The 11,400-nt window shown below is 39.7% G+C and overlaps 5 protein-coding genes and 2 non-coding genes across 7 annotated transcripts; 5 read left to right on the top strand and 2 right to left on the bottom strand.

Moving 5' to 3' along the window:
- The first annotated feature begins 11 nt into the window (after positions 1-11).
- Positions 12-5,302, top strand: LOC108092515 (abhydrolase domain-containing protein 2). The gene is made up of 5 exons (XM_017192137.2): positions 12-437; positions 3,581-3,750; positions 3,815-4,169; positions 4,235-4,584; positions 4,645-5,302. The coding sequence occupies exons 1-5, from the start codon at positions 283-285 to the stop codon at positions 4,809-4,811; spliced, it is 1,197 nt and encodes a 398-aa protein (XP_017047626.1). The 5' UTR covers positions 12-282; the 3' UTR covers positions 4,812-5,302.
- A 388-nt stretch (positions 5,303-5,690) lies between these two features.
- On the top strand, positions 5,691-5,772 carry Trnas-aga. Its single transcript has one exon. It is a non-coding gene; the product is annotated as a tRNA-Ser (tRNA).
- Positions 5,773-6,581: 809 nt separating this feature from the next.
- Positions 6,582-7,697, top strand: LOC122320013 (zinc finger protein 525-like). The gene has a single exon (XM_043207937.1). The coding sequence runs from the start codon at positions 6,582-6,584 to the stop codon at positions 7,695-7,697; it is 1,116 nt and encodes a 371-aa protein (XP_043063872.1).
- Positions 7,698-8,211: 514 nt separating this feature from the next.
- Positions 8,212-9,396, top strand: LOC108092299 (zinc finger protein 271). Its single transcript, XM_017191834.2, has one exon. It carries the CDS (start codon positions 8,212-8,214, stop codon positions 9,394-9,396), a length of 1,185 nt encoding a protein of 394 aa, XP_017047323.2.
- A 187-nt stretch (positions 9,397-9,583) lies between these two features.
- On the bottom strand, positions 9,584-9,665 carry Trnas-aga. The gene has a single exon. It is a non-coding gene; the product is annotated as a tRNA-Ser (tRNA).
- A 270-nt stretch (positions 9,666-9,935) lies between these two features.
- Positions 9,936-10,459, bottom strand: LOC108092300. The gene is made up of 2 exons (XM_017191835.1): positions 10,114-10,459; positions 9,936-10,045 (listed from the first exon to the last, which is right to left on the bottom strand). The coding sequence occupies exons 1-2, from the start codon at positions 10,457-10,459 to the stop codon at positions 9,936-9,938; spliced, it is 456 nt and encodes a 151-aa protein (XP_017047324.1).
- A 177-nt stretch (positions 10,460-10,636) lies between these two features.
- Positions 10,637-11,064, top strand: LOC108092351. The gene is made up of 2 exons (XM_017191885.1): positions 10,637-10,880; positions 10,943-11,064. Exons 1-2 carry the CDS (start codon positions 10,637-10,639, stop codon positions 11,062-11,064), a joined length of 366 nt encoding a protein of 121 aa, XP_017047374.1.
- The last annotated feature ends 336 nt before the right edge of the window (positions 11,065-11,400 follow it).

Raw genomic sequence — 11,400 nt, 5'->3', positions numbered from 1 at the left:
TGCGGTCACACCAAATCTAGTTACTTAAAATCGGAGAAGGCGAAGGCAGAATTTTCGAGTACAATTTAAATCCGGTTCCGTTCACTTGGAAAGTGTTCGCTTATATTGGCCATACAAAAATTAGCAAACAAGCAGGAAAAAAACTCATAACATACACACATTACACCCACTTGAAGGGACAGAAAAAGTCGAAGGATAAGTGGCCAGTGATTGGATGATAAGGCAGGACAACTGCCGATTTCCTCGGATCCTGGGCAGAAAATTGGAGGACACAGCGCCAACATGTCCACCGCCTTCCTGACACTAATCGCCGTCATTGTGTGCATCCTTTTCCGGATCCTGAATGTCCACAGCCAGCCGCTGAAGCCGAGTGTTTGGTGCCTGGACGCCCAGTTTCTGGACTGCCTCTACAAAATCGCACCCGTGCTTAGGGAACCGTAAGTTATATGGGGGTTACGAGGTCGAAATTATGGAGTGGTACCTTCGGAGCAATTTTGCTCTTTTCCCCTTCTATCCAGCTTGTCACGCCCACACAGGCGCACTGGGGCGGTTGAAATCAGAGCACAATTCAGACCCACACTCAACCTGCAAAAATTTTGTAATCCCCTTTACTTAGTCGACAGCTGTAGCTCATCATCACTTTATTTATATTATTGTTATTTAGTTATAACAGCTAATGCTCAAAAGAAGATTATACTTTTCCATAATGCTATTCATTTGGCCACAACTATAAAACTGCTGATGCCATCGCAGAACGGCTGTTAACTGTGCCATCAAAAATCACAGTCGCGCCAAAATGTTAGTAAAACCAGTCGGTTTTCCATCACATTTGGTGATAAACAAATCTTCAATTACCTTAAATTACTGCAAACGGCCAATTTGCTGGCTTGTGGAAACATAAACTATTGTTTCACGCAATCCGTCATATTCCCAGCTGCCGAATGAATCATTAATGACACTAAGTCAATAAAACTGCTGTCAATGTCTAAATTATTCAAAAACTCATCAAACTTTTCACCTACCAAGCACTTATGGGTGCTTTTGTAGATGTAGTATTTATTAAATTCAATTTTACAATTTTTATTCGCACTATCAGTGATTGTAGACTGTATCATAATGCACTCGTTTCTGTCTGACGTTATGTTATCGGTGAAATAATAAACCCTTACTCACAGTGCTTGTGGTCATGGATTAAAAATATTCTACGTGTTAAAATAGGTTATCACGCATAGAAAATTGATTTAAATTAATTGTTTTATTTTGCCAGCTTTTGTAAGGTTATCAAGGGCAGAAACTTGGAATAACAAATAGAACTTACCCATAGCTCTTGCTTGCAAATGTTTAAAATTAAATGCCACAGACTAATCAAAAGTGAAAAAGTGTAAGAACATAAAAGGGGGTCTTGGTTTATCCCGAAATTGTTTTCTTTAATTTATGGACAAACATTTTTCTTTGGCTGTCGCCACGCGCCTGGAAAATTTTCATTCGATTTTCATTCTTTTTGCGAAAATCTTTCGGGCTTTCGCTTTTGCCGACCGACCGCATAATTAAATGGCATTTTGTATAATCTCGTTCTTTAGGTTTTTCAATTTACTTTTTTTACATGTCTGCGAGAATAAGCGATAAGAAGTAATAATGTAGAGTGGTCGACCAAAGTTCGCATCAGAATTACGCAGTGGGGCAGGAAAATAAAGTCGGCGACTAACGCCTAGCAACCTGATTTCGGCCAACTTGACAGTCACCCGGTAATCGCGTGGGAGTTTCCTGAAGAAATGTGTTTGTATATGGAAATGTTGGCTGATAAAGGAAAAAAAAACCGGCGAAATGTTTGCGCAGTTTCCTTTTGAGCGTTTTGGCTCGTTCAAATGCCGGCAATACCTGTAATGTTTTTGTTTTTGCTCTGGCGCTTTGCCCAGTCGTCTGCCGCTTTTGTTTAACAACAAAGATTGCGTAAGCGAAATTCTCTCGATTCTGTACAGCTTTCTTCCCCTCTCACCTGCCTCTTTGTGGTCTGAGCAAACCGGTCGAAAGGTGAGATTCGCTCAGGTAGAAAGCTCGAGTGGTTGCGAATGATGGGTTCTCTCCATTTAAATTCCAAATTACCATTTTCACATTTGGGTAAGAGATTAGTAATACTGAGTTTAGGTGTTCGCAGTATTTCAGCTAAGTTATGTCAGCTATTATGGAATATTATTTTAATTATTTTTAATGACAACTAAAATGAGCTTTACTAATTAGTCAATAAACGAACATCTTATATTACTGATATAATCTTCCCTTTGAACGTTTGTATGTTAAAATAATAAGTAGACTTAACAAAGTAAGCGGGGTTATGTAAAGATTAGAGGCCGAGAAGGTTTCTAATTTCCTGAGTACAGTCGTTTACTTTAGGGGTGCGATTCTAGAAATGCCATGACTCATTTTCCCACTTTGCTGCTCAATTTTTGCTTGCTTTTTTCATTGTAGACTCGCAACTGTCACATTTTGCGTTGAAGGTGGGAAAGAGTTGCAGCTGTTTTTAATTTGTAGTAAGGAGAACCTTTAACGACACATTTTCCCTTTACGACGCAAAATTGAATGGAATTTCATATGCATGCCACCGCATTATTCATTAAATACCTTTTGCCATATTGATTGATGTTCGAAAATTCATGTTTGAAGGTGATTAAAAATTGAGCAGGCATTTGTGCGAGTTCCCAAAGTAACCACGCCCCGCCAGCCACTTTTTCCACGGTTTTACTTTGATTGATAGTAATTGAAAAGCTTCTGTTGCCGGGCTCTCGAACGGATACACAAAATTGTATCACGTTTTTGCACGCCTGACATGATTTTTGATACACATAGATAAATTGAGATAAATTTTTTGAGCTAATATTTTGTATACCAAACCAAATAGTCTTGTTGTATGTTAGATATGTATGTAAAAATCATCAATACTAATACTTTGTGCACAGAAAACCTTCTTTTTTGGAATATGAGATTGCAAAGCTTGGTGGATTATTTTTCTCTGTGCAGATCCCACTTTCTCCATCTAATTCTGGTGTTGTTGCGTGTTCAATTAGGTTCAATTGGTTCTAATGCTGCTTTCTGAATTGCGGCTTTGTGCATTTACTTCTATTCTCATTCGCATTTGTAAGTCATCCCATTGAAAGCAAATCAAAATTCAATTCGTATAAATTATATTTGCTCAAATTTGGCAAGTTGCCTTCTAACGAACTGGAAGCAACTGCAACAGATTTATTATAGCAATGATAATTGAAAGCGCAATGTCAAGGGCAATCATTTTACCAAAACCGAAACGCCATGTCGGAAAAAAACTTGTAGCCAAACGAAATTAAATAGCACAATAAGCAAACGGAAAAGAAATTAAGGGTTTTTTGAAAGATAAGCAATTTGCTGATAAAAAGAATTAACTTGTGTTATGAAATTTCTGTTTTGTATTCACTTTTAAATAATGCGATAAGAAGCCAAGTGAAAGCTTCATAAAATAAAATTTTACTTTTGTTTTCGTTGATTCTTTTTGTAGTTAAGATATGAATATATTTATTATATTAACTTAAACAATTTCTTACTCCTTTAGCTACATTCCACCACGTCTTTGGGGCTTCAGTGGTCATGTCCAGACAGTTTTGCACAGCATTGTGGGCCGGGTTCGCTGTCCTTGGCCCTTGGGGGAGCGCGTCTACATGTCGCTTCCGGATGGCTCCACGTTAACGTACGACTTGTACCAGCCACTCAACGAACAGGAGGGTGAGTAGCTCAACTTATCCTTATCCATTGCCAGTATTTAACATTCCCATTAATCTACCCAAAGATGACATCACTGTGGCCATTTGCCCGGGCATCGCCAATAGCTCGGAGTCGGTGTACATCCGCACCTTCGTGCACTTGGCCCAGTGCAATGGATACCGCTGTGCGGTGCTGAACCACATTGGAGCCCTGCGCAGCGTCCAGGTGACTTCGACGCGCATCTTTACCTATGGCCACACGGAGGATTTCGCGGCCATGGTGGAGCACTTGCACCAGAAGTACCGCCAGAGCCGAATGGTGGCGGTTGGTTTCAGTCTGGGCGGCAACTTGGTCACCAAGTACATGGGCGAGGACCAGAAGACAAAGCCCAACAGCGTGATTGGAGGCATATCCATTTGCCAGGGCTACAATGCCGTCGAGTGAGTTGCTATTAGCACTTGTATTTAAAGGAAATATAATCTTAAATTAAATAAATAATTTTTAGGGGAACAAAATGGCTGCTGAACTGGCAAAACTTCCGACGCTTCTACTTGTACATCATGACGGAGAACGTAAAGAGCATTATCCTCCGACACCGACATGTTCTGCTATCCGACGAGGTGAAGGCTCGGCACAACCTCAACGAGCGCGAGATTATCGCCGCTGCCACTCTGCCTGAGTTGGATGAGGCCTACACCAGGCGAGTCTACAATTTCCCCTCCACCCAGGAGCTGTACAAGTGGAGCTCGTCGCTGTTCTACTTTGATTCGATTAAGAAGCCCATGATATTTATAAACGCCAAGGATGATCCCTTGATTCCAGAGGACTTGCTGCACCCTATAAAGGAGTATGCCAGTGAGTACACAACCTCTTAGGTTATTAACGCTTTACTAAATATATTTGTAAATGTTTTAGCTACCAGGCAAAACACCGCCTATGTAGAGGTGGCCCACGGCGGACATCTGGGATTCTATGAGGGAGGTTTCCTGTACCCGAACCCGGTTACCTGGCTGGATCGCACACTGGTGGCCATGGTGGGGTCCCTGGTCATGATGCAGGACGTCGGCAAGGTGGCATCTTAGGCCATCAAACCATTAGCACACACACAAAGTTAACAGACTAGTTAACGCTTTTGTGTCAAAATTAATTGTCGCTGACGGATATGAATCTTTGAGGGCAACTCGGAATCGAGCCTGAAGGACCCTACACACATAGTTCTTAAATATTATATCGATGTGACGCAAGTAAAAATTATCAGCCGCGCAAGCAGGAAAACATAAATTGATGTATACTTTTGCAAAGTGCATTTAAAACAGAGAAATTGCAGTTTTCGACAACGGTTTTTATGCTTTTTAATGACTTTTAGAAGAGCCAAACATACAGTGTATCAGTTGAACTTGTACCTTAGTTAGTTAACGCGAACCACATGTATCCATGTACTTATGTCTAAGCAAATTCCTATTTATTAGCATTTTACTTTGTGATCTAACAGGTTTTAATTATGTATATTTTTATATGTGAAATGTACAACACACTGCACACAAGGCACAATATATACGATATATGACAGTAATTATAAATTATAAGTACCCGGCCGCATTACACCATTTAAAATAGCAACAAAAATGCCTTATTGTAGACTTCGTTTTGTAAGTGTGTATATGATTTAAAGATTCAGTTTGTACTACGATGCATTTCACGGAAATCAAAGAGAAACCAAGAGAAAGTTGCCCAACGATGGCTTCAATTTTGTATACTTTTTTTCTTTACAGATGTAGTAGAACGGAAAAATATTTATAAATGTATTTGTAAAATTATTTATAAATGTATATTAAAACGAATAAACAGTTGATTTAAAAGACAAAATCGCTTAGTTTGTTAGTTTTTATATTTCTTTAGTGTTGTTAAACGCCAAATTGATTTAGTTCAACCAGTTGCACAAACGAACAACGCAGCGATATGCAGTCGTGGCCGAGCGGTTAAGGCGTCTGACTAGAAATCAGATTCCCTCTGGGAGCGTAGGTTCGAATCCTACCGACTGCGAATGAATGGAGTTTTCTTTTTTTTTTGAATTCCATTATTTATTGTTTGAAATTAACGTATATAAATACAAATCCTGTAGGTTAAAATAATTTTTGTATTTTTTCTTTTTAAAAGCAAAAATTTTGTAATAGTTGTAAATTTGTTTAGAGTTTTTTAACGACTCCTGTATGTATATGTATGTATGGTAGAGTAAAGATAGTATAATTTCCACAAAGAACTATTACTTAATTATTACTATGTATATAATGAACCATTTTGTTTTTATTTTCTTTTCGACTCTCGTTTTTTATTTAAAATGTTAATAATAAAATGGATAAATATTTGATTTTTATTTTTAAGCATTACAAATTAAAAAAAGTCAAGTTACACTAAAAATAACTGCTAATTTTTTTTAATTAAAACATCGATGAAACATCGATATTTTTCGCCAAAATCATTAAAAACATCGATGTTTGTGAACATCTCTATCCACCCTATCCACATTACATTTAGTGTAACCAATCACACTAACAGAAAATACCCTTCGATACCAAATGGTGGTTAGAGCTTTGAACTTAAAAGGTAAACAAACAACCAAATACTCAAATATTTAAATAAACATATCAAGGAGATGCCACAGGCTCTTCATATTCCGCCCTCTTAACTTGAAATAAGTAATCATACTCTCTCCGAGAAGCCATGCTTCCGCCTTCGACTGAAGGGATTAAATTTAATAACTCAAACCATTTAATCGAAGAATAGGTAAGAAGAAAAGAAGTAGATAGTTAATTAACTTATCAATATACATACATATATGTAATTTTAGAGCCATGGAGAAAACATGTCGAGTTTGCTTGGAAAAGTCTGCAAACGCGGTCAATGTTTTCGAGGTTCAAAAAGATTTCGAAGTCTCTACTGCGCACATCATATCCAAATGCACCGGTTTTAATATTACAAAAGGAGACTCATTTCCGGAATTCATTTGCCCCACGTGTCTCAAAGATGCGCAAAATGCGTTCAAGATAATAAAAACTTACGAACGGAGTAACCTAATCTTCTGTGAAGTGATGGATGCCATTATAGATACAGATTCGGCGAAAGATGAGATTCTTACAATATCGGACAGCGAAAGTGAGAGGTCGGAGTCTACTCAGGGATCAGATTCAAATGGAAACAAAGTAACCACGGACGATGACACTGATATAGGTGAGTCGCGGTCGGGTCTTACCCACCATGGCAGAGTTCACTCGGACGAATGGGCCTACAAGTGCTCCCTATGCCTAAAGGCCTTCCGGAGCAAACGCGATCTTAAGCGCCACGGTGTTTGCCACTCTGAAGACCAACCCCACAAGTGTTCCCACTGCCAGTCAACTTTTTCCCTGAAAGCACATCTACAGCAACACATCCGAATTCACACGAAAAAAAAGCAATTTAAATGCGATCTTTGCGACAAGGATTTTAGGCAGAATTCAGACTTGAAACGGCACATGAGAACTCACACGGGAGAAAGACCCTACAAGTGCTCCCTTTGCCTAAAGGCCTTTCGGAGAAAAAGCCATCTTACGAGCCATGGTGTTTGCCACTCTAAAGACCGACCCCACAAGTGTTCCCATTGCCTGGCAACTTTTTCCCTGAAAGCAAGTCTACAGCGACACATCCGAATTCACACGGAAGAAAAGCAATTTAAATGCGACCTTTGCGACAAGGGTTTTAGGCAGAATTCAGACTTGAAACAGCACATAAGAACTCACACGGGAGAAAGACCCTACAAGTGCTCCCTTTGCCTAAAGGCCTTTCGGAGCAAAGGCCATCTTAAGCGCCATGGTGTTTGCCACTCTAAAGACCGACCCCACAAGTGTTCCCATTGCCTGGCAACTTTTTCCCTGAAAGCACACCTACAGCGACACATCCGAATTCACACGGAAGAAAAGCAATTTTTTATTTAAAATGTTAATAATAAAATGGATAAATATTTGATTTTTATTTTTAAGCATTACAAATTAAAAAAAGTCAAGTTACACTAAAAATAACTGCTAATTTTTTTTAATTAAAACATCGATGAAACATCGATATTTTTCGCCAAAATCATTAAAAACATCGATGTTTGTGAACATCTCTATCCACCCTATCCACATTACATTTAGTGTAACCAATCACACTAACAGAAAATACCCTTCGATACCAAATGGTGGTTAGAGCTTTGAACTTAAAAGGTAAACAAACAACCAAATACTCAAATATTTAAATAAACATATCAAGGAGATGCCACAGGCTCTTCATATTCCGCCCTCTTAACTTGAAATAAGTAATCATACTCTCTCCGAGAAGCCATGCTTCCGCCTTCGACTGAAGGGATTAAATTTAATAACTCAAACCATTTAATCGAAGAATAGGTAAGAAGAAAAGAAGTAGATAGTTAATTAACTATCAATATACATACATATATGTAATTTTAGAGCCATGGAGAAAACATGTCGAGTTTGCTTGGAAAAGTCTGCAAACGCGGTCAATGTTTTCGAGGTTCAAAAAGATTTCGAAGTCTCTACTGCGCACATCATATCCAAATGCACCGGTTTTAATATTACAAAAGGAGACTCATTTCCGGAATTCATTTGCCCCACGTGTCTCAAAGATGCGCAAAATGCGTTCAAGATAATAAAAACTTACGAACGGAGTAACCTAATCTTCTGTGAAGTGATGGATGCCATTATAGATACAGATTCGGCGGAAGATGAGATTCTTACAATATCGGACAGCGAAAGTGAGAGGTCGGAGTCTACTCAGGGATCAGATTCAAATGGAAACAAAGTAACCACGGACGATGACACTGATATAGGTGAGTCGCGGTCGGGTCTTACCCACCATGGCAGAGTTCACTCGGACGAATGGGCCTACAAGTGCTCCCTATGCCTAAAGGCCTTCCGGAGCAAACGCGATCTTAAGCGCCACGGTGTTTGCCACTCTGAAGACCAACCCCACAAGTGTTCCCACTGCCAGTCAACTTTTTCCCTGAAAGCACACCTACAGCGACACATCCGAATTCACACGGAAGAAAAGCAATTTAAATGCGATCTTTGCGACAAGGATTTTAGGAAGAATTCAGACTTGAAACGGCACATGAGAACTCACACGGGAGAAAGACCCTACAAGTGCTCCCTTTGCCTAAAGGCCTTTCGGAGAAAAAGCCATCTTACGAGCCATGGTGATTGCCACTCTGAAGACCGACCCCACAAGTGTTTCCATTGCCTGGCAACTTTTTCCCTGAAAGGAAACCTACAGCAACACATCCGAATTCACACGAAAGAAAAGAAATTAAAATGCGATCTTTGCGACAAGGATTTTAGGTACAATTCAGCCTTGAAAGAGCACATGATAACTCACACGGGAGAAAGGCCCTACAAGTGCTCCCTATGCCTAAAGGCCTTCCGGAGCAAACGCGATCTTAAGCGCCACGGTGTTTGCCACTCTAAAGACCGACGCCACAAGTGTTCCCATTGCCTGGCAGCTTTTTCCCTGAAAGCAAATCTACAGCGACACATCCGAATTCACACGGAAGAAAAGCAATTTAAATGCGATCTTTGCGACAAGGATTTTAGGCGGAATTCAGACTTGAAACGGCACATGAGAACTCACACGGGAGAATGACCCTACAAGTGCTCCCATTGTCCGAAGGCTTTTTTCCAAAATTCTACTCTAAGAAGGCATTTAGAGATTCATTAAAAAAAAACACATGCAACTTTGTACAATATCAATATTAGTTACAATACTGAAAAAAAATGGTTCACTGAATTAAAATGACCAATTTAAAAAAAAAACACGTGTTTCGTCTTCTCGCAGTCGGTAGGATTCGAACCTACGCTCCCAGAGGGAATCTGATTTCTAGTCAGACGCCTTAACCGCTCGGCCACGACTGCATGTAAGCTGTGCGTTCGTTTGTGCAACTGGTTCTGCAATACGGCAACCAATACCAATTGAAAGTGATTCGACGCACATATGTAGTTAGGTTGCTTTGGCATTTTACAACACTGAACTTTAAATTTTCTTCAAATTGAGCGCCAAATGAAAACATACTTGCAGTTTTATTTTTAGTTTCGTTTAATATTCCTGTAACAACTTCCACCCATTTTTATCCGTTTATTGATAAATGCTAGCAATTCATTTTCTTAAAACATTTAATAAACACATTAAAATTTACAAAACAAGGTAGGGCAATTCTCACGGCAGCAGCAATTGATGCCGCACTTGGTGTTCATGCTCAGACAGGTTTCCTGGTCCCAATCGATGGAAAGGATTGCTATGGAGAGCATATAATTAGGGGTATAAGTATGTTTTTTCGTTATTTGATTTCAGTAAAATACTCACGGGCATAGCCATCCTCTAGCCTGGCGGCGTTTTGCTTGTCCAGTTCGCGCCTGGTAATGGTTACATAGGTGAATGGCATTCCAGCAGTGCAATGTGTGTCCAGAAGACAACGCCCCTTTGCAGCGCAATTGCATGGACCTAATTTCGGTGGTTCCGGGGCCGTGTAGACGCACTGAGGTCCACAGCAGGTATTATCGCGGGGCGGCAACTTGGGCTCCTTGATGCCATTATCCACGCAGTTGTTCCAACCCGTAAACGGCTGGCAGGACCTCTTTTTACAGGCCGATATGGTGAATATTAAACAGGCTAGGATTTGAACAATCAGCAGTAGTCGTCTGGCGTCCATCTTAACTTACGAATGATCCCTTGAAAAACCGCCTGCTTTTATACCCCGCCTAGAGCAGCAGTTCCTTTATATTTACACAATTGCAAAACATGTTGCATTAAAAATAACTCAGCTTTAGCGACAGGAACACTATAAAAGGGTCGGCATTCATGCCACTCCATCTGAGAAGTGTTCGAAATGGCTGCCAAGATTCTGCTGAGCCTTTTGCTCCTTTCTGTTGCCTCCGAGTTGGCTTTGGCATGTGGCAAGAACCTCTGCCCGGTGGTTGAGAACCACAACAGACTCTGCCGGGGAAAGCTTCAGCACCAGTGCGTCTGCGATTTCACCTGCTCCGAATGGGATAAACCCTGCAATTGGGTCGTCAGCTGTGAAGCCGAGATCGAGAACATCAATATATACCGCAGCAAGAAGAACAAGCTTCGTAAGTTGTCCTTACCTTTTTATGAAGTCCTAAAACTACGCATACTATTATTTATTTTTCAGCTGTAATAAGACTACCACACAAGAGCCATCAGGAGTGTCTGGAAATCAATGTTAAGACGCACAATCACACAAACTGTTGCAACTTGTTCTGTTCTCTTAATATAAGGGACGTGTGCTTCTAAATAAATATATATGCTGGTTAAAAAATTATTTTTACGAGTATCTTTTAAGGTTTCAAAGTTAAAATCTACAGCTTCACGAGTAAAATACTTAAGAAGTTGGAGGGTTCATTTGCCATTTTATTACAATGACCTAAATATTTATTTGATTTCTTTTGCTTTATTAATTTTATTTCATTTATTGCAGCTGGACATGTTTTTTACTATAGTCCAAAATTATCCATTAACTTTGCACAGGTGTTTTTCTTGTCTGTTTGTTAGCCTTGAAGAAATGCGACGAAATTGTAACAGTTGTTTTTAATTTTATTGATTTAAATTAAAGAAGCTATAATAAACTTT

This window comes from Drosophila ficusphila, unplaced genomic scaffold, assembly GCF_018152265.1.
Source record: "Drosophila ficusphila isolate 14025-0441.05 unplaced genomic scaffold, ASM1815226v1 contig_412, whole genome shotgun sequence".
Taxonomy (NCBI): domain Eukaryota; kingdom Metazoa; phylum Arthropoda; class Insecta; order Diptera; family Drosophilidae; genus Drosophila; species Drosophila ficusphila.
This window is presented reverse-complemented; position numbering and strand designations above follow the sequence as displayed.

Bases quoted from the DNA above. Each gene is read 5' to 3' on its own strand.
- LOC122320013 (XM_043207937.1), top strand. From the start codon at position 6,582: ATGGAGAAAACATGTCGAGTTTGCTTGGAAAAGTCTGCAAACGCGGTC.
- LOC108092351 (XM_017191885.1), top strand. From the start codon at position 10,637: ATGGCTGCCAAGATTCTGCTGAGCCTTTTGCTCCTTTCTGTTGCCTCC. The intron at 10,881-10,942 runs GTAAGTTGTCCT...TTTATTTTTCAG, and splicing joins CAGCAAGAAGAACAAGCTTC to CTGTAATAAGACTACCACAC.
- LOC108092515 (XM_017192137.2), top strand. From the start codon at position 283: ATGTCCACCGCCTTCCTGACACTAATCGCCGTCATTGTGTGCATCCTT. The intron at 4,170-4,234 runs GTGAGTTGCTAT...AATAATTTTTAG, and splicing joins CAGGGCTACAATGCCGTCGA to GGGAACAAAATGGCTGCTGA. The intron at 4,585-4,644 runs GTGAGTACACAA...TAAATGTTTTAG, and splicing joins CCCTATAAAGGAGTATGCCA to CTACCAGGCAAAACACCGCC.
- LOC108092299 (XM_017191834.2), top strand. From the start codon at position 8,212: ATGGAGAAAACATGTCGAGTTTGCTTGGAAAAGTCTGCAAACGCGGTC.
- LOC108092300 (XM_017191835.1), bottom strand. From the start codon at position 10,459: ATGGACGCCAGACGACTACTGCTGATTGTTCAAATCCTAGCCTGTTTA. The intron at 10,046-10,113 runs GTGAGTATTTTA...TGCTCTCCATAG, and splicing joins GCTAGAGGATGGCTATGCCC to CAATCCTTTCCATCGATTGG.